General features: G+C 41.5%; 1 protein-coding gene across 1 annotated transcript in view; it reads left to right on the top strand.

Annotated features, from left to right (window-relative positions):
- LOC140202015 (metabotropic glutamate receptor 1-like) overlaps positions 1–18,819 on the top strand; it is a 195,872-nt gene that overhangs the window by 19,259 nt on the left and 157,794 nt on the right. The window contains exon 2 of the mRNA XM_072266881.1: positions 15,882–16,131. Coding sequence (XP_072122982.1) covers positions 15,882–16,131 — 250 coding nt within the window. The remainder of the gene's footprint in view (positions 1–15,881; positions 16,132–18,819) is intronic.

Here is an 18,819-nt window from a genome sequence, read left to right as displayed (position 1 = left end):
TAGTTTCAATATAATTATGGAGAAGGATAGGACTGGACCCAGGGTCGAGATTTTTTAATGGAGAAATGCTAACTTTGAGGAGATGTGAAAGGATTTAGAAGGAGTGGATTGGGACAATTTGTTTTATGGGAAGGATGTAATAGAGAAATGGAAGCCATTTAAAGGTGAAATTTTGAGGGTACAGAATCTTTATGTTCCTGTTAGGTTGAAAGGAAAGGTTAAAGGTTTGAGAGCGCCATGGTTTTCAAGGGATATTGGAAACTTGGTTCGGAAAAAGAGAGGGATCTTCAATAAATACAGGCAGCTTGGAGTTAATGAGGTACTCAAGGAATATAAAGAATGTAAAAAGATTCTTAAGAAAGAAATTAGAAAAGCTAAAAGAAGATATGAGGTTGCTCTGGCAAGTAAGGTGAAAATAAATCCAAAGGGTTTCTACAGTTATATTAATAACAAAAGGATAGTGAGGGATAAAATTGGTCCCTTAGAGAATCAGAGTAGACGGCTATGTGCAGAGCCAAAAGAGATGGGGTGATTTTGAACAATTTCTTTTCTTCGGTATTCACAAAGGAGAAGGATATTGAATTGTGTAAGGTAAGGGAAACAAGTAGGGTAGTTTTGGAAACTATGATGATTACAGAAGAGGAAGTACTGGCGCTTTTAAGGAAAGTAAAAGTGGATAAGTCTCCGGGTCCTGACAGGATATTCCCTAGGACCTTGAGGGAAGTTAGTGTGGAAATAGCAGGGGCTCTGACAGAAATATTTCAAATGTCATTAGAAATGGGGATGGTGCCGGAGGATTGGCGTATTGCTCATATTGATCCATTGTTTAAAAAGGGTTCTAAGTGTAGACCTAGCAATTATCGGCCTGTGAGCTTGACGTCAGTGGTGGGTAAACTGATGGAAAGTATTCTTAGAGATGGTATGTATAATTATCTGGATAGACAGGGTCTGATTAGGAACAGTCAACATGGATTTGTGCGTGTAAGGTCATGTTTGACAAATCTTATTGAAGTTTTTGAAGAGGTTACTAGGAAAGTTGACGAGTGTAAAGCGGTGGATGTTGTCTATATGGACTTCAGTAAGGCTTTTGACAAGGTTCCACGCGGAAGGTTAGTTAGAAAGGTTCAATCGTTAGGTATTAATATTGAAGTAGTAAAATGGATTCAGCAGTGGCTGGATGGGAGATACCAGAGAGTAGTGGTGGATAACTGTGTGTCAGATTGGAGGACAGTGTCTAGTGGTGTGCCTCAGGGATCTGTACTCAGTCCAATGTTGTTTGTCATATATATTAATGATCTGGATGATGGGGTGGTAAATTGGATTAGTAAGTATGAAGATGATATTAATATAGGTGGAGTTGTGGATAATGAAGTAGGTTTTCAAAGTTTGCAGAGAGACTTAGGCCAGTTAGAAGAGTGGGCTGAAAGATGGCAGATGGAGTTTAATGCTGATAAATGTGAGGTGCTGCATTTTGGTAGGACTAATCAAAGTAGGACGTACATGGTAAATGATAGGGCATTGAAGAATGCAGTAGAACAGAAGGATCTAGGAATAATGGTGCATAGTTCCCTGAAGGTGGAATCTCATGTGGATAGGGTGGTGAAGAAAGCTTTTGATATCCTGGCCTTTATAAATTAGAGCATTGAGTATAGGAGTTGGGATGTAATGTTGAAATTGTACAAGGCATTGGTGAGGCCAAATTTGGAGTATTGTGTACAGTTTTGGTCACCGAATTATAGGAAAGATGTCAACAAAATTGAGAGAGCACAGAGAAGATTTACTAGAATGTCACCTGGGTTTCATCTCCTAAGTTACAGAGAAAGGTTGAACAAGTTGGGTCTTTATTCTTTGGAGCATAGAAGGTTGAGGAGGGACTTGACAGAGGTATTTAAAATTATGAGGGGGATAGATAGAATTGACGTGGATAGGCTTTTTCCATTGAGAGTGGGGGAGATTCAAACAAGAGGACATGAGGTGAGAGTTAAAGGGTAAAAGTTTAGGGGTAACATGAGGGGGAATTTCTTTACTCAGAGAGTGGTAGCTGTGTGGAACGAGCTTCCAGCAGAAGTGGTTGAGGCAGGTTCGATGTTGTCATTTAAAGATAAATTGGATATATGAACAAGAAAGGAATGGAGGGTTATGGGCTGAGTGCAGGTCGATGGGACTAGGTGAGAGTAAGAGTTCGGCATGGACTAGAAGGGCCAAGATGGCCTGTTTCCGTGCTGTAACTGTTATATGGTTATATAAGCTGATAGTGGAGAATTGTTGGTAGAATCTCAGATGGAGACAAGAGGGCATACAGGAGTCACAGTAACAACCTTGCAATCAATGTCAGTAAGATGAAAGAGTTTATTGTGGACTTCAGGAAGGGTAAGGTGAAAGAACACACACCAATCCTCATAGAGGGATCAGAAGTGGAGAGAGTGAGCAGTTTCAAGGTTTTGGGTGTCAAGATCTCTCAGGACCTAACCTGGTTCCAACATGTCGATGCAGCTATAAAGAAGGCAAGACAGCGACTAGACTTCATTAGAAGTTTGAAGAGATTTGTTCTGTCAACAAAATCAGTCAAAAGCTTCTGTAGATGTACCATGGAGAGCATTCTGACAGGCTGCATCACTGTCTGGTATGGGCTGCAACTGCACAGGACCGAAAGAAGCTGCAGAGGGTCGTAAATTTAGTCAGCTCCATCTTAGGTACTAGCCCGCAAAGTACCCAGGTTATCTTCAGGGAGCAGTGTATCAGAAAGGTAGCGTCCATTATTAAGGAATTCCAGCACCCAGTTCATGTCCTTTTCTCACTGTTACCATCAGGTAGGAGGTTCAGAAGCCTGAAGGCACACACTCAGTGATTCAGGAACAGCTTCTTCCCCTCTGCCATCCGATTGCTAAATGGACATTGAACCCGTGAACATTACCTCGCTTTTTTAATATATATTATTTCTGTTTTTGCATGATTTTTAATCTATTCAATACAGTATACATACTATAATTTATTTATGTATTATTAGGGTTTTTTTCTTTTTCTTTTTCTTCTATATTATGTATTGCATTGAACTGCTGCTGCTAAGTTAACAAATTTCATGACACATGCTGGTGGTAATAAGCCTGATTCTGATTCTTCAGGACAACTTTTTCACCAGAAGATGCTACATACATGGAAAGAGCTGCTAGAAGAAGTAGTTGAGGCAGGTACGTTAACAGCATTTTCCAGATTCTTGGACAGGTAGATGGATAGGAAAGATTTGGAGTAATATGAGCCAAACAGAAGCAAATAGGATTAGCTTAGATGGGCAAAGACCAGTTAGGCTGAAGGGTCCGTGCTATATAACTCTGAATCTGGCCCAATAAATTATTTTTCCCTCTGTTGGCTATTTATTTTGCTTCAGTTTCCCCAACTCAAAGGGCAATGTGTTCTAAATGTTTACGTAAAGGCGATATTTTTAACATTTCAATCTCACCCATGAGGCACCAAAGAAAATACATTTAAATTACCCACTACAGAATCTTGCCAGTACATCTCATAAAATGAGGAGCAACACACACAAAATGCCAGAGGAACTCAGCAGGCCAGGCAGCCTCTATGGAAAAGAGTACAGTCGACATCTTGGGCCAAGACCCTTCAGCAGAACTCCAGATCTCCAATACCTGCAGATTTTCTCTTGTTCGTGATGAAATTGCTTTTCTTAATTAAACAGGCAATGGGAAAAGACAAAAACAAACAGGAAAAAAAGAAAGTGGCATCTCAGAAAGTAGAGCGAAGGATAGAGGTGGAAGTGTAGCAGCTCTCTGAGATTGATAGGTTAATAATAATCATAATAATAATAATACTTTATTGATCCTGAGTGGGAAATTCTTTTGTTACAGCAGGAACGTTTATAAACACACTTAGCAGTGAGCTTAACTAATAATAAATATGGAATAATAATAGTGTAAAATTAGTAATAGTATAAAAATAGTGTACCAGAGTGCAATAATAATTGGCTGCTGTAAATTGCCTCTCGTTTGTGGGTAAAGTGGTAGAGTCTGGAGGGCAGTAAGTGGGAAGATTGGAAGAATAAAATGGGGTTAGAATTGGATTGGTGCTTGGTGGACTAAAGGATGGTGTCAATTTAATGAAAGAACCAGGATCAGAGACTTTGATCCAAATTACATCTACTTGTTTCCCGAAGAAACGAGATGGAATCGGAGAGGTTAGTCTGGGACTCTAGCGGGGCTGTGATCTTTCTAAGATCTGACTAGAAACTATCCCACTGGAGATGCAATCCTACCGTAAGAAGGTGGAGAAAGGAGGTGGAACAAAAGAAGCAGGTGTCATCAGTGTTTGGTGTGGCTCCGTGAACGGAGGCATACATGAAGTTAACTCCACAACGCATCCTGTACGGGGGAAGACATGTGGTGCAACTGCACTGAGTGTTCCTGCAGAAGCTGGCACAGTGCACACTAATGTAAGGTTGCAATAGGGCCAAGACAGACCAGGAGGAGGCAGGTTACACTTTCTGCAAGTGCATTTCAATTCAATGCCAAAGTTCCTCTAATTCATCTCATTTCATTGTCTGATTGCGTGAAATTACAGGAAAACCACCTGAAATAGGGCTAATTCCAATGTGCTAAAACAACCAGATTTGCTTTCAGTCATCCTAACAAATGCTGGAACAAAGACGATGTTCTCACAGATGATTTATTGGTGGGAAAGCTGCAGATATTCAAGAGTTGATGAACTTCAAAGATGAGCTCCTGCCATTTGACTGGAACTAAAACTTCATTTCAAATAGGACTGAGCTGAACTCTAATAAGCCCTAGTTACAATTAAATTTGCCAATGAGGTAGCGCAAAGTAAACATATCTTGTGCATTTGTCATTATTGTGTTAACTGTGGTTCAATCAGAGGCATTTTTCTCTCTGAGTCACAAACATATACGTAGGTTCAAGTTGCACCTGAACACATTATCCATTCAGTGCCACACTGAGAGAGTCAATGCTGTCTCCTCCAAGTCACACATCATCTTATCTTGGAAATGCAGTTCCAGTCCCTCATCGTCACTGGTTCCCGATCCTGGAACTCTCTACCCAACAAATTGGTGGGAGCATTTCAGTCAGGACTGTCCTGCTATAAGAGGCTTTTTCACCACTTCTAAAAGACCATCAGACCAATGTTTAAAGTTCAAAGTAAATACCAACTTGAGATTCATTTTGTTGCAGGCATTCATGGCAAACACAATAGAATCAATGGAAAACCACACACAACAAAATGGACAAACAACCAGAGTGCAAAAGGCAATAAGCTGTGCAAATACAAAAATAAAAAAATACAAAATAATAATAATAATAGCTGACAAACAGACAAATAAATAAAAAATAGATAAATAGATAGACAGATAGACAGAAAAATAAATAAATAAACAATAAATACTGAGAACATGAGGTGAGAAGTCCCTGAAAGTGCATCTAATAGGTTGTGGGAACAGGTCAGAGTTGGGATAAGTGAAATTATCCCCTCTGGTTCAAGAGCCTGGTGGTTCAGGAATAATAACTGTTCCTGAACCTGGTGGTTTGTGTCCTGAGGCTCCTGTACTGCCTTCCTGCTGGCAACAGTGAGAAGAGGGCATGGCCTGAATGATGGGGACCTTGATGATGGATGCTGCTTTCCTGCAACAGTGCTCCTTGTAGATGTGCTCAATGGTGGGGAGGGCTTTACTGGTGATGGATTGGGCTGCAGCCATTACTCTTTGTGGGCTTTTCCATTCAAGGGTATTGGTGTTTCCATACAAAGCCATGATCCAACCCTTCAGTATACTCTTCACCGCTCATCCATAGAAGTTAGTCAAGGTTTTAGATGTCATGCTGAATCTTCGCAAACTTCTCAGAAAGTAGAGGCTCTGCCATGCCTTCTTTGTGATGGCGCTTGCACGCCGGGCCCAGGACAGACCCTCTGAAATGATAACACCAAGGAACTTAAAGTTGCCGACCCTCTCCACCTCTGATACCCCGATGAGGACTGGCTCATGGACTCCAGCTTCCTCCTCCTGTAGTCAATGATCAGCTCCTTGGTCTTGTTGGCATTGAGTGAGAGGTTTTCAATCTCCATCCTATGTGCATTTCATCACCTCCTTTGATTCGGCCAGTAACACTGGTGCCATCAGCAAACTTAAATATGGCATTGGAGCTGTGCTTAGCCACACAGTCATAAGTCTAAAGCAAGGAGAGCAGGGGGCTAAGCACACAGCCTGGTGGTGCTGATGGAGATGATAGAGAAGATGTTGTTGCCAATCTGAGCTGACTTGGGTCTGCAAGTGAGGAAATCAAGGATCCAATTGCACAAGGAGGTATTGGGGTCTGGTTTTTGGAGCTTATTGATTAGTTTTGAGGGGATGATAGTATTGAATGCAGAGCTATGATCAATAAAGAGCACTTTGAGGTATGCAACATCACTGCCCAGATGTTCCAGGTTTGAGTGAAGAGCCGATGAAATGGCATCTGCTGTAGACCTGTGGTGATGGTTGGCAAATTGGAGTGGATCCAAGTCAGGCAGGAGTTGCTATGTTTCACCAACAACCTCTCAAAACTCTTCATCACGGTTGACGTAAGTGCTATTGGACGATAGTCATTGAGGAAGGTTACTACATTCTTTTTGGGCATCAGTATAATTGAAGCTTACTTGATACAGGAGGATGGCTCTTCACTATTTCCTGTAAGACCACAAGACATAGGAGCAGAATTAGGCCAATCTGCCCATCATTTGCTCTGCCATTCCATCATGGCTGATTTATTATCTCTCTGAACCCCATCCTCATGCCTTCTCCCTTTAACCTTTGATGCCCTTAGTAATCAAGGACCTATTAACGTCCGCTTTAAATATATCTAATGACTTGGCCTCCATAGCTGTCTGTGGCAATGAATTCCACAGATTCACCACCTTCTGGTTAAAGAAATTCCACCTTATCTCTGTTCTAAAGGGATGACCTTTTTTTACTGAGGCTGTGCCCTCTGGTCCTAAACTCCCCCGCTATCAGAAACATCCTCTCCACATCTGCTCTATGTAGGCCTTTCAATATTTGATAAACTGCAATGAGATTCTCCCCCCCCCCCCATTCTTCCAAACTCCAAACTCCTCTGGAGCCTCTCCAATGCTAGCACAATTTTCCGTAGATAGGGATCAAAATAAAACTCTCAAAAACCTCTCTAGATGTACCGTGGAGAGCATCACTATCCGGTATGGCAGGTGGGGGGGGGGGGTAGGTAGTTGGGGTGGGTGCTAATGCACAGGACCGAAAGAAGCTACAGAAAGTTGTAAAATTCATCAGCTCCATCTTGGGTACTAGCCTTCATAGGGTTACCGTCAGGAAGGAGGTATAAAAGCCTGAAGGCACCCACACAGCAACTCAGGGACAGCTCCTTACCCTCTAACATTTGATTCCTAAATGGACATTGAACCCATGAACACTACCTCACTTTTTAAAAATAAATATTATTTTCTGTTTTTGCTCTATTTTTATTCTGTTCAATATACACATAGAAACCTGATTTTGATTCTGATTCAAAACTGCTCACATCATTCCAAGTGCAGTCTGACCAATGCCTTATAAAGCCTTTGCATTAAATCCTGGCTTTTATATTCCAGTACCTGTACTCCAGAAATAAATACTAACATTGCACTAACTTTCCTTACCACCTTCTCAACCTGCAAGTTAACCTTTAGGAAATTCTGCTCAAGGACTCCAAAGTCCTTTGTACCTCTGATTTCTGCATTTTCTTCCCATTTAAAAAGACTATGCCCTTATTCCTTCTGTCAAGTGCATGCCCATACACTTCCCTACTCTATATCCCATCTGACACTTCCTTGCCCATTCTCCCAACCTGCATAAGTCCTTAAGGATAACTCGAGATGGCCAATAAACACTGTCTACTGAACCTAGGTCCCGAAAAGTGAATAAACTGAAGCAAGGTTGCTTTAACTGGCAAGTTTTTCCTGACAAATTTCACGACATATGCCAGTGATATTAACCTGATTCTGATTCTGAAACAAGAGAAAATTTGAAGGTGCTGGGAACCTGAGCAATGCACACAAAATGCTGGAGGAACTCAGCAGTCCAGGCAGCATCTACGGAAAAGAGTATAGTCGACATTTCGGGCTGAAACTGTTCGACAGGACTGAGTTTTGGGCCGATGTTGACTGTACTTTTCCCCATAGATGCTTCCTGGCCTGCTGAGTTCCTCCAGCATCTTGTGTGCGTTGCTTGGAATCTGGGAGTTCCTTTCCACAAGACAAGGACCCAAAGCAATTGGTAAATATTCTATAAGGAGATGAGCAGATTATTTTCCAAACTGAAAGTTTTTATGTTTTCATGATCTTAAGCCAGTAAAAATGTTGGAAGCAGTCTTAATAATTACTTCCCAAAATGAAATGGATGAACACGCAAAAGGCAAAATCAAATTACTATTAGGAATGAGCTGCAGAGTGCAGCTAAATGGGTTGACTCAACAAAACGGAGGCATAAATATTATGACTTACAAACTTCTGCACTGTATAATGTCCCTGCATTGCGTTGATTGTGAACACAAATGAGACTTTTTACTGTATGTTTTTATGTACTTGTGATAAATAAAATGAATCTAAATTTGAATGTAGTCTTCTCTATGGGATGCAGAAATGGGGTGATAGAGATTCTGTATAATTTGTTCACACTTCAGCTCTCCAGCCAAGTCATCCAACAGGACCTTAGAAGTTCAAGTGCTGGATAATTGGAAGGCTGGGACATATAATCTTCTGCCTGTGAACTGAGGAATCAGCAGTGCACACTGACTGAATACAATTTAGATTCATTTAAAACTCACTTTTGACAGCTACCAGCTAATGAACAGCCATTTCTCATGTGGCTGTCTCGATTTTATTTTTACACCATCAATTAAGTTCTATTTAATTGAAAACTGAGGTTGAACCATTTCTGGCGTGTAAGTCCTCCTCTGATTATATCCCTGGCGTTTTATCGGTCCATGTAACATAATAAAAATTTTAAGACAACCTATCCTTCTTGTCACAATTTTCCATTATAAATTTGCATGCCCTCTTTCCTATCAAATTAAGATTATACACTCCTTCTGGTGGAGGAACTGTGGCGCCTCCTCTGGCATGAAGATGTAATTACGGCTGCTGGAATTTTGGCACTTTGATATAGACAATTCATTACTACTTGCCAGGATGAACCTCTAGGTACAGAATCAGAATCAGGTTTATTATCACTGACATATGTCATGAAATTTGTTATTTGCAGCAGCAGTACGGTGCAATACATAAAAAATTACTATAAGTTACAGTAAAAATATTTTTAAAAATACATAAGTAGTGCAGAAAAGGGGCAAAAAGTGAGGCAGTGTTCATGGGTTCATGTTCTGTTCAAAAATCTGAGGTGAAGGGGAAGAAGCTGTCCCTGAACCATTGAGTGCATGTCTTCTGGCTCCTGTGTCACCTCCCTGATGGTAGCGATGAGAAGAGAGCATGTCCTGGGTGGTGAGGGTCCTTAATGATGGATGCTGACTTTCTGAGGCATTGCCTGCTGGAGGTGTCCTCGAAGGTGTGGGATCTAGTGCCCATGATGTACCTGGCTGAGTTTGCAGAGAGTTGCATTGGCCCCTCCATACTAGACAGTGATGCAACTGGTTAGAATGCTCTCCGCAGTACACCTAGCAGTTTACTGGAGTCTGAGATAGGACTGGTTTGCTTTAACAATCCATTTTTAATGCAGGCATTGTTATAGCAGTGCATAAAATTATGAGAGGTGTGGCTAGGGTAGATAGTAGAAGTATTTAAAACAAGACAGCATAGAATTAAGGTGAGAGGAACAAGATTTGATAAGTGGGTTTTTCACAAAGAGATGGGTTGATATCTGGAATACACTGCCAAAGGAGGTGGCAGAATCAGGTGCAGTTACTTAATTTAATGTAGACAGACAATTGAGTAGGAAAGGTAGAGTTAAACCCAGTCCGAAAATAGACATAGTGTAGATGGACAAAACGATTAGCATGGGCGTGGTGGCCGAGTAGTCTGCTTCTGTGCTGTCACGACTCTGAGACACAGAAATTTACAAGGGAGCAGAATGTATGGCTTTAAAATAGTGAGTTTTGTGGTATCATGGTAACGCCAGCATTTGTTGCCCACTCTTTGGTGACTTCAACAACATGGTGATGGGATTCCTTGTTGGGAGTATTGTAATTATATACCAAAGGTATGCCGAATTACTTCTCCATAAATTGGTCAAAATTCCTACCTTAATCAAGAGTGTAAACTTTTTTTTTGGTTTCTGGGATTTTGCCTCTGACAAAGTCACTTCCCCATTGGGAGTCAGCATGGGAAGGGAATACGGTCTGTTGATCTGTTGCAGTCCGCATGCTGGTGATGATCATGTTATCGAGGGTACTCCAGAATTTTAGCACAGAGATGACAAATGTTTACTTGAATTATTCCTGCTTTGTTCTTCCCATGACTGAAGCTGTGAAGCTCAGAAGTGTTCTTGAAGTAATCTTTGTGAATTACCATGATGTGTTCTGTCATCCGTATTTATTCCAGATATGCGGTGCCAGTGATAGAGAGAGTACATGTCTCTTCCAGTGACATAGACTCTGAACATTAACTATTCTGAACTTGACAATGCTATGCTGCTTAATGGCTCTGTCTGTCTGTGTGCAAGTAGTATTCCTTGATATTTCTGCCTTATTCCTTGTACTTGGTGTGGAGTTCTCAAAAGGTCTGGAGGTGAGGGACTTGTCAACCCTGCTCTAGTTATACCTCTGTAGTTCACAGCCTTCTTAGGATGTTGATGGTGGTGATCAGGGCTGGAGGGGGCAATGTTGAAGAGCAGGGTGTTACTTGGCTATTTCTGGTTAACTGTATGGCAAAGGCATGGATAGGTAGAGATGAAGATGAGAATATTAATTATATTTATTTTTATTTAGAGATACAGTAAAAGATCCTTCTGGCCCAATGAACCCTTGTCGCCCAATTACACCCATGTGACCAATTAAGCTGCTCACCCGTATGCCTTTGCAATGTGGGAGGAAACCAAAGCACCTGCAGGAAACAATTCAAAGTTCAAAGTGAGGTTCATTTTCTTGTGGACATACTTAATAAATCTATAGAATAACAACTATAACAGAATCAATGAAAGAGTACCCAACTAGGGCATTCAACCCAAGCTCAAAAGACAAGAAACTGCAAATGCAAAAGGGGAACCAATAAGAATAAATAAATAAGCCATAAATATCAAGAACATGAGATGAAGAGTCACTAGACACTACAGGCCCTTCGGCCCTTGATGCTGTGCCGACCCATATGTTCCTTAAAAAAAAGTACGAAACCCACACTACCCCATAACCCTCTATTTTTCTTTCATCCATGTGCCTGTCCAAGAGGCTCTTAAATACCCCCAATGTTTTAGCCTCCACCACCATCCCTGGCAAGTCATTCCAGGCACCCACAACCCTCTGTGTAAAAAACTTACCCCTGATGCCTCCCCTAAACTTCCCTCCCTTAACTTTGTACATATGCCCTCTGGTGTTTGAAAGTGAGTCCACTGGTGAAACTACGCATTCATGGAGAGAACATACAAACTGCTTACAGACAGCAGAATTGAAGTTGGGTCACTGACTCGGTAACAGTGTAACACTAACCACTAAGCTTCCATGTCACCCCCAAATGGATAACTGTCTTTCGGATCCACATTTTTTTCTTTTTTTCCTATGTCCTTCTGGCTGTGTTCCCACTTTCTAACTACTCCTATTCACTCTTCGACCAGATAATCTTGTTTACAGCTTATCCCCATGATCACCCTTGGCTCACCAGTCAGATCCACCCCCCTCCCCCAAGCCCCTCTACAGCTTCACACATAAAGTTGCTGGTGAACGCAGCAAGCCAGGCAGCATCTGTAGGAAGAGGTGCAGTCGACGTTTCAGGCCGAGACCCTTCGTCAGGACTAACTGAAGGAAGAGTGAGTAAGGGATTTGAAAGTTGGAGGGGGAGGGGGAGATCCAAAATGATAGGAGAAGACATGAGGGGGCAGCTTCACAAGTTTCTATTGTCCCCTTCCCAGTCCTGACAAAGGGACTTCAACAAGAGGTGTTAACTCGATTTCTTTTCCCACAGATGCAACCTTTCCCATGTAGTGTTCCCAGCATTTTCTGTGCCTACACTGCTTTGACCCACTGCTGTAACTATCTCATCCATTCTTATTCACTGCTTTCTGTTCAGGTGAATAACTCTGTCCACAGTTCTCTTGCAAGCTATTCCCTGACTTCAGTCATTACCTGCTGTTTAACTCTGTTGATTTGGAACTGAAATTATCTTGACAATCACCTAGAATGTGGCACAGTTCTATCCACAATACTGAGGTTTCCTTGGACATTCCTCATTTAATAATACCCATAGTAATGTGACAAAGACTCTGCTTCGATTGTAGCACCTTCGTCCTGTTTGCCTGCTACAGGAATCATAAACAATCTATAAAGGTAATGCATATTGCTCAACCATTAGCAAAAGAAAAATGGACTGATGGGGAAAATATTTTAGCTTATCTGTATTCAGAAAAGATGAAGAATGAGTTTCTCTCGTGATGGCTCCTACATTTACCATTTTCAGAATCCTGCTGAGTTTGAATTAATCCTGGTTTCAGACTCTGTTCAAATATTTATATATCTGACTTAATTCTTATTAACATTTTGGTGCCCAATACAGATTATATGAACAGACTCCATTCATGAGATTGGTGTATGAGTCGTTTCAATACCATCCTTGGACCTTACACGCTGAACTTGTAAATCTTTGGTGAAAGGCATATTGTTGGAGCCCAAAGAAGGTTCATACAATTCAAGGAAACAGCAGGTGCCAAAAATATGAACCACAATGCCAGAAGCACTCAGCAGATCAGGATGTTTCTTGAAAAAGAAACAGTTCACGGTTCAGTTCAAAAACTTTTCGCTAGAATTGGGAGCGTATGCTTTTAAATTGTAGAGAAGATTGAGGAGATTAATAGATAAAACAAAGAGAATACTTGTAACTGGATGAGGGAATATGTTTAGAGTCCAACCACTCAGTGAGTGAATGGGAGAAGTTAGAGGGTGATGATAAAGATTGTAAAATGTTGCAAAATGCAGGGTGGTTGGACGAATCCGGCAGGTTAGCCTCTGATAGACAAAGCAAAACTGAGCCGGTGTCACAGATGGGTGACTCACAGCAGAGAAGTTTTCTTGTGTTTATATAAACAGGTCTTTCAGCATTTCCTGTCAGGTCACAACATGCTTGGATATTTCAGCGTAACCCCTATATCCCTCCATTTGGTTCCTAATGACAAAACAGAATTTCCAACCTACTTTTAGTTCACATTGGTCTTCCAAGAGTTTAGTGCACTTAAAGGTTACAACTACATCCATGGTATATGTACTGATTTTCAAAAGCATTACAAATGAAAGTTGATTGAGTCCCAATGAAGGGTGTCGGTCTGAAACATCATTTTTTTTTCCTCTCTATAGATGCTGCCTGACCTGCTGAGTTCCTCTAGCATTTTGTATGTGTTACAAATACAAGTTGTAAAAATGGTTGCCAAGAGGTAGTTCAAAACTTTCAGACAGGCTGGGCTACACAACAGAATTAGAATCAGAATAACTTTACTGCCAGTATGTGAAACATGCCAGAACTGATTGTGGTTCAGCACCAAGTGTAAAACACTGGACAATACCATAACAGACCAAACAATGGCAACCAACAACAGCATTGATTTGCAATGCCAGCTCAGACTGACTGCAATGGGGAATTTGGATCTGATAAACCTCTGAATTTACTGGAGAAGTAACTAGAATCACAGAGTAAAACAGCTTGGAAACAGACCCAACTCATCCATTCCTGCCATGGTGCCCACCAGCGTAGACTCCTTTGCCCATGTTTGGTCCATATCTCCAAATTCCCCCTGCCTAAGTACTGATTGCATCTCGATGTAACTTTGAGATCCCATTATACAAGATATCACATATCACAAAATGGCCAGTTATGATAACAACAGAGAAAACAAGTTCCATGTAGTTTATAAGCCTATATTCTGTTCCACATCCTCTGGGTTTTATAAGAATGAGAGGAGACTTGACAGGGTAGATGTGATGAGGATGTTTCCTTTCTAGGATAATCTAGAACTAGTGGGTTTTGTTTAAAAGTAACCAGAGCTCTATTGAAGACAGAGAAGAGAATTTTTCTCTTAGGGTTGAGATTCTTTGGATCTCTCTTCCTTCGAGGTTATTGGAAATAGTCTTTGAATGTTTTTGGGGAAATATGACATAGGTTTTTAACAACCCAGTGGGAGAAAGTTTACTACCGGTCAACAAGAAATTGCAGCTGAAATCAGGCATGATTGTAATTAATGCGAGGCAGGTTTAAGGAGCCATGTGAACTAGTGCCACTGTTTATATTAAACAGCTCTTTGTAAAGTGTTGTAACTTACATTATTTCTTTAAGGAATTTCACAGCATTCTGTAATTCCTTCCTTGAACCTTCTTGCTTCACCAGCACGTCAACTCCTTCAGCCAATTGTGCTTCACCTCTCCCATTATCTCCAGATTTTGTACAGCATCTATTTTTGACTGATCATGCCCCCGAGAGGGCCCTCCTTTAAATGCACTACATAACTAATGATGCTTCTGTGAGATTATTGGTTGCCTTCCTCCACTGGATTTTTTAATCACTTCCTCATGACACTTCCAATTCTCCTTCCTCACATCAAGGGGAACTGATCGCTGTAGGGGGTTACTACCATGTTCTGAACATTGCACAACTCTGCTCTCTTATTTAAACGAAACTGTCAGTAACATCTCAGCTGTCAATCACATGCCAACACAGCTAATCACACACTGCTCCTCCAGATCGAAAGCCTTCTCTCCTCCTTGTTGTTATTCCTCTCAGACCCTTGTGGCGCATTGGGCAGCAGCCTTGCCGTCTCTCTTTAGCACTTGCCTGTTTTTTCTACGAGGCCGAGTTGCTAGCTTGATGCTTAACCCGGCACGGTGGATAGCCTGTAAGGGGCTGGCTGGATTCGAACCTGGGACAACTCACCTCAAAGTCTAGTGTGGATGCCACTACTCAAGCAGCCAGCTTTCTGCCTTCTGCCTAGAGTGAATAAGGTGTGCAGAACTGTATTGGTTTCATCTTGGTACTGGAATCTGAACCATAGTTAGGCCGTCTGCATTGTGAAAATCATAAAACCAAAAACAAACAATGGAAATAAATTTCTCTCACAAACCCATACAATTAGTGCACAAAGCAGTGTTGCACCAAATAACTGAAGTGTTTAAGACAACTTAAATGTTTCTCAGGAACAACAAAGCATTCGTTCATGAGATGTTAAACACTTGGAGATTGTTGAGTTGAATTTTTACCATGTTATTCACAACTTCAAGGTGCTGCTGGATGTTTTGTGGATATGTTTGACACATTATCACTATTGTAAATATGGCATCAAATTTGTTAACAGCAAAAGCCCCAAACCAGAGATAAATGACTAGATTAATGTCTGCAAAGTTTATTGGAGGACGCATATTCACCAAGTTAGCAGGAAGACAACACTTGCTCCCTGAGAATATAGTGACAAGGGATCTTTTGTGTCTTCTGTAGAGATCAGATTAACCTAATTTTATCATTTTATCTAAGGATTGTTGCTCCAGCAGTATAAACCTCCATCTCCACTGTGCAGGAGTAACAGTCTCAACTATGTGTACAAGTGGGATTTGAACCCTTAACCCTGTGAAGCAGAGGTGGGAGTACTCATGAAATACACTGCCTCTAGTGGTTATGTGATGATCTCACACCACCATCATCATCCATGTTGTCTCATCTTTGTACCATCTTTGTTTTAGGGAACTATGGAGAGAGCGGGATGGAGGCTTTCAAGGAATTAGCAGCACTGGAGGGGCTCTGCATTGCTCACTCGGGTAAAATCTACAGCAACGCTGGGGAGAAAACCTTCGACCGACTGCTGAGAAAACTAAGGGAGCGGCTGCCGAAGGCGAGGGTTGTCGTCTGCTTCTGCGAGGGCATGACGGTGAGAGGCCTGCTGATAGCAATGAGAAGACTTGGGGTGCTGGGAGAGTTTCTGCTGATTGGCAGGTAAGCAGATTATTTCATGTGCTTCTGTTTTTACTGTGTCTTAGCATTATAAACCTCCTCTGTGGTCTGTGATAGAGCTATTATATATCCTCTTGTTTTCATAGTGCCTCGGTACTATTACCTATCCGCTTGATATTTCTCTGCTGCAAGAATAATATACTGTACATCTTCCTGATGTTGCGTGATGGAAATACAAAAGAATTCCTGATTATAGCAAAGTATTACATAGTGTAGCACCTTAGCAAACCTTTCATGTTATTATGTGCACTGCTGCTACAAGATCTTCTGCTCCTGAAAATATAGGACATTCTACAAATCACTCTTCTCACTGCACGGGGCTCCAAAATTCAGAGGCGATGTGAGTCCTCTTCTGATATTTCCCATCCATTTTCCAGTAACGGCATCTTGCAAGAATCTTGCGATTTTTTGAGTTCAACCCCTAGTCAACAAAGGACATGAAATAAAGGCAAACTCTTTTTTTGTTGGCTCGTGTACTGTAAGTGGCCTGACTTCACTCCCATAACGAGAAGACTTGTTCCAGCATTTGCCAATAAGCTTCTACTGAGAGCTTTCTGTACACAGTCCCTACCTCTTCCAAACAGGGTTGAAAGGGTGACACTTGGGACTCCTAATTCATAAAACATAAAATGGATGACAAAGGAGCTGATTACCCCGTGACTGGTTAAAGAACCAGCAGAGATAGAAAACACTTTGGAGTCCAGTATTGCTATTAACTAATAATATTTACTCATAACTACACAATACAGTAATATAAATGTAGATAAATCAAACAGGTTAGCAATGAATATATATAAGTAAGTAAATCAGTAAGTGTGGAAATATATATATGAAAACCAAGCTTCTTCAAGTCTAGGGGTAAATAGATAGTCTTACGACAATGAGTAAAGTTCAGTTCAGTTCGTGGTGTTGAATTGAGTAGTGATGGAGAGAGAGAGGGGGAGAGATTTGAGTCTTCAGATGAGCTGACGCCGTCGATCTTCCCATTGTCCTCTGAAATCCTTTAAAAGTCACCGACTGTGACCACAACAAAGGAGACTGTTTTTCTTGTGGTGGAGCTATCAACCCAGGCAAAGATTGGACACATGGACAACTCCCCACCGGTCACTCCCTATTCTCACTGCACGAACCACTGATCAATCCGCCAAAAACCCACTTTTTCTGTGGGCACAACAAAGCTCATTCAGTGTCCAAAATCATATGCCTGAGGTCTATCATCTGATCTCCTATTTATCTGATCGCCGCCGAAAAATCATAACATCGATTGTCCATCAAATAACGCCGCCCTCAGTCACCATAGCGACTTACGAGCTGCTCGATGCTCTCTCTCTCTAACTCAGTAGAAATCCAAAAGTTATTCTCGTGCCTTAAACTGACAGTCCAAAAGTTAATCTTCATCTCTCTCTCTCTCTCTTTCTTTCTCTCTCTCTTTTCAAAACAAGATATCAGTGTTAAATAACTCTCTCTCTTTTCAAAAGCACAGTTCATAGGGGTAATTCAGGACCCCATCACAGCAGCCAGAAAGCAAAGTCACCTGCTATGTAATTGTTATTCATTGATAACAAGTACAGATCCTGAAGATTAATGTTGTTAAATATTATTGGCAATACACAAAGTGCTTGTGGAGCTCAGTGGGTCAGGCAGCATCTGTAGAGAGAAATGGACAGTTGATGTTTTAGGTCAAGACTCTTTATCTGGGCTCAACCAGATGAAGGGTTTTAGCCCGAAGTACTGACTGTCCATTTCCCTCCAGTAGACCTGCCGAGTGTCTCCAGCGCTTTGTGTGTTGCTCTAGGTTCCAATACCTGCAGTCTCACGTACTTTCAAACGTTACTGGCATTTGAGGTTGAGATTGGACCGCACAAGTCGGCTCCAGATTTCATTACTGCCTTGGTCCATGAGCTGATTTCCAGAACTGAGGGTGATTGACTTTAAGATTGAGACAGCACTCGATGGAGTGTGGCATCAAGATGCCATGGTGCCACTGGCAATCAAGGAGAAAACAGTCCAATGGCTGAAGTCATACCGAATACAAAGGAAGATCATCTTGGCTGTCGGGAGCCAACCATATCAGCCCCAAGAAATCACTGCTGGTGTTCTTCAGATCATCCAACCAGCTTCAGCTACAGCTACTTCATCAATGACAATGTCAGAGTGGGGATGTTCATTGTTCAAAGTTCAATTCCATTCACATTAATTCAGCAAGTGAAGAGGAATTAACAAGACACACTCAGACATAGGCTGATAAGTGACAAGTAACAATTCCCACCTCTAAAATGAAGGCAATGACCATCACAAACCATACAAACTCTAACCATTTCCTCATATTGGATGATAGGACAGGCTTGAGGGGCCAAGTGGCCTACTCCTGCTCCTCATTTAGGTTATACTAGATTAGTTTAGCTGGTTGCAGTGACATTCCTTGTGCATGTGAAGCTGACAGTGTAATCAGTATACATGGTAACGATAAATACAACAATGGGTGCAGAAAGAGCCCACGGTATCAGAATGGTCCAAAGATTGTAGTGCATTCTGAAGCAGTGCAAAAAGAGGTGCTGAAGTGACAATCCTGGTTCATCTGAGAATAGCAGAGCTAAGAGGCTAAGAACTTGACAGCACCATTGGGGAGGGGGACGTGGAAGAGGTGATTAATTCCGAAGTGTAACAGCA

Source organism: Mobula birostris, chromosome 8 (assembly GCF_030028105.1).
Source record: "Mobula birostris isolate sMobBir1 chromosome 8, sMobBir1.hap1, whole genome shotgun sequence".
Classification (NCBI taxonomy): domain Eukaryota; kingdom Metazoa; phylum Chordata; class Chondrichthyes; order Myliobatiformes; family Myliobatidae; genus Mobula; species Mobula birostris.
This window is presented reverse-complemented; position numbering and strand designations above follow the sequence as displayed.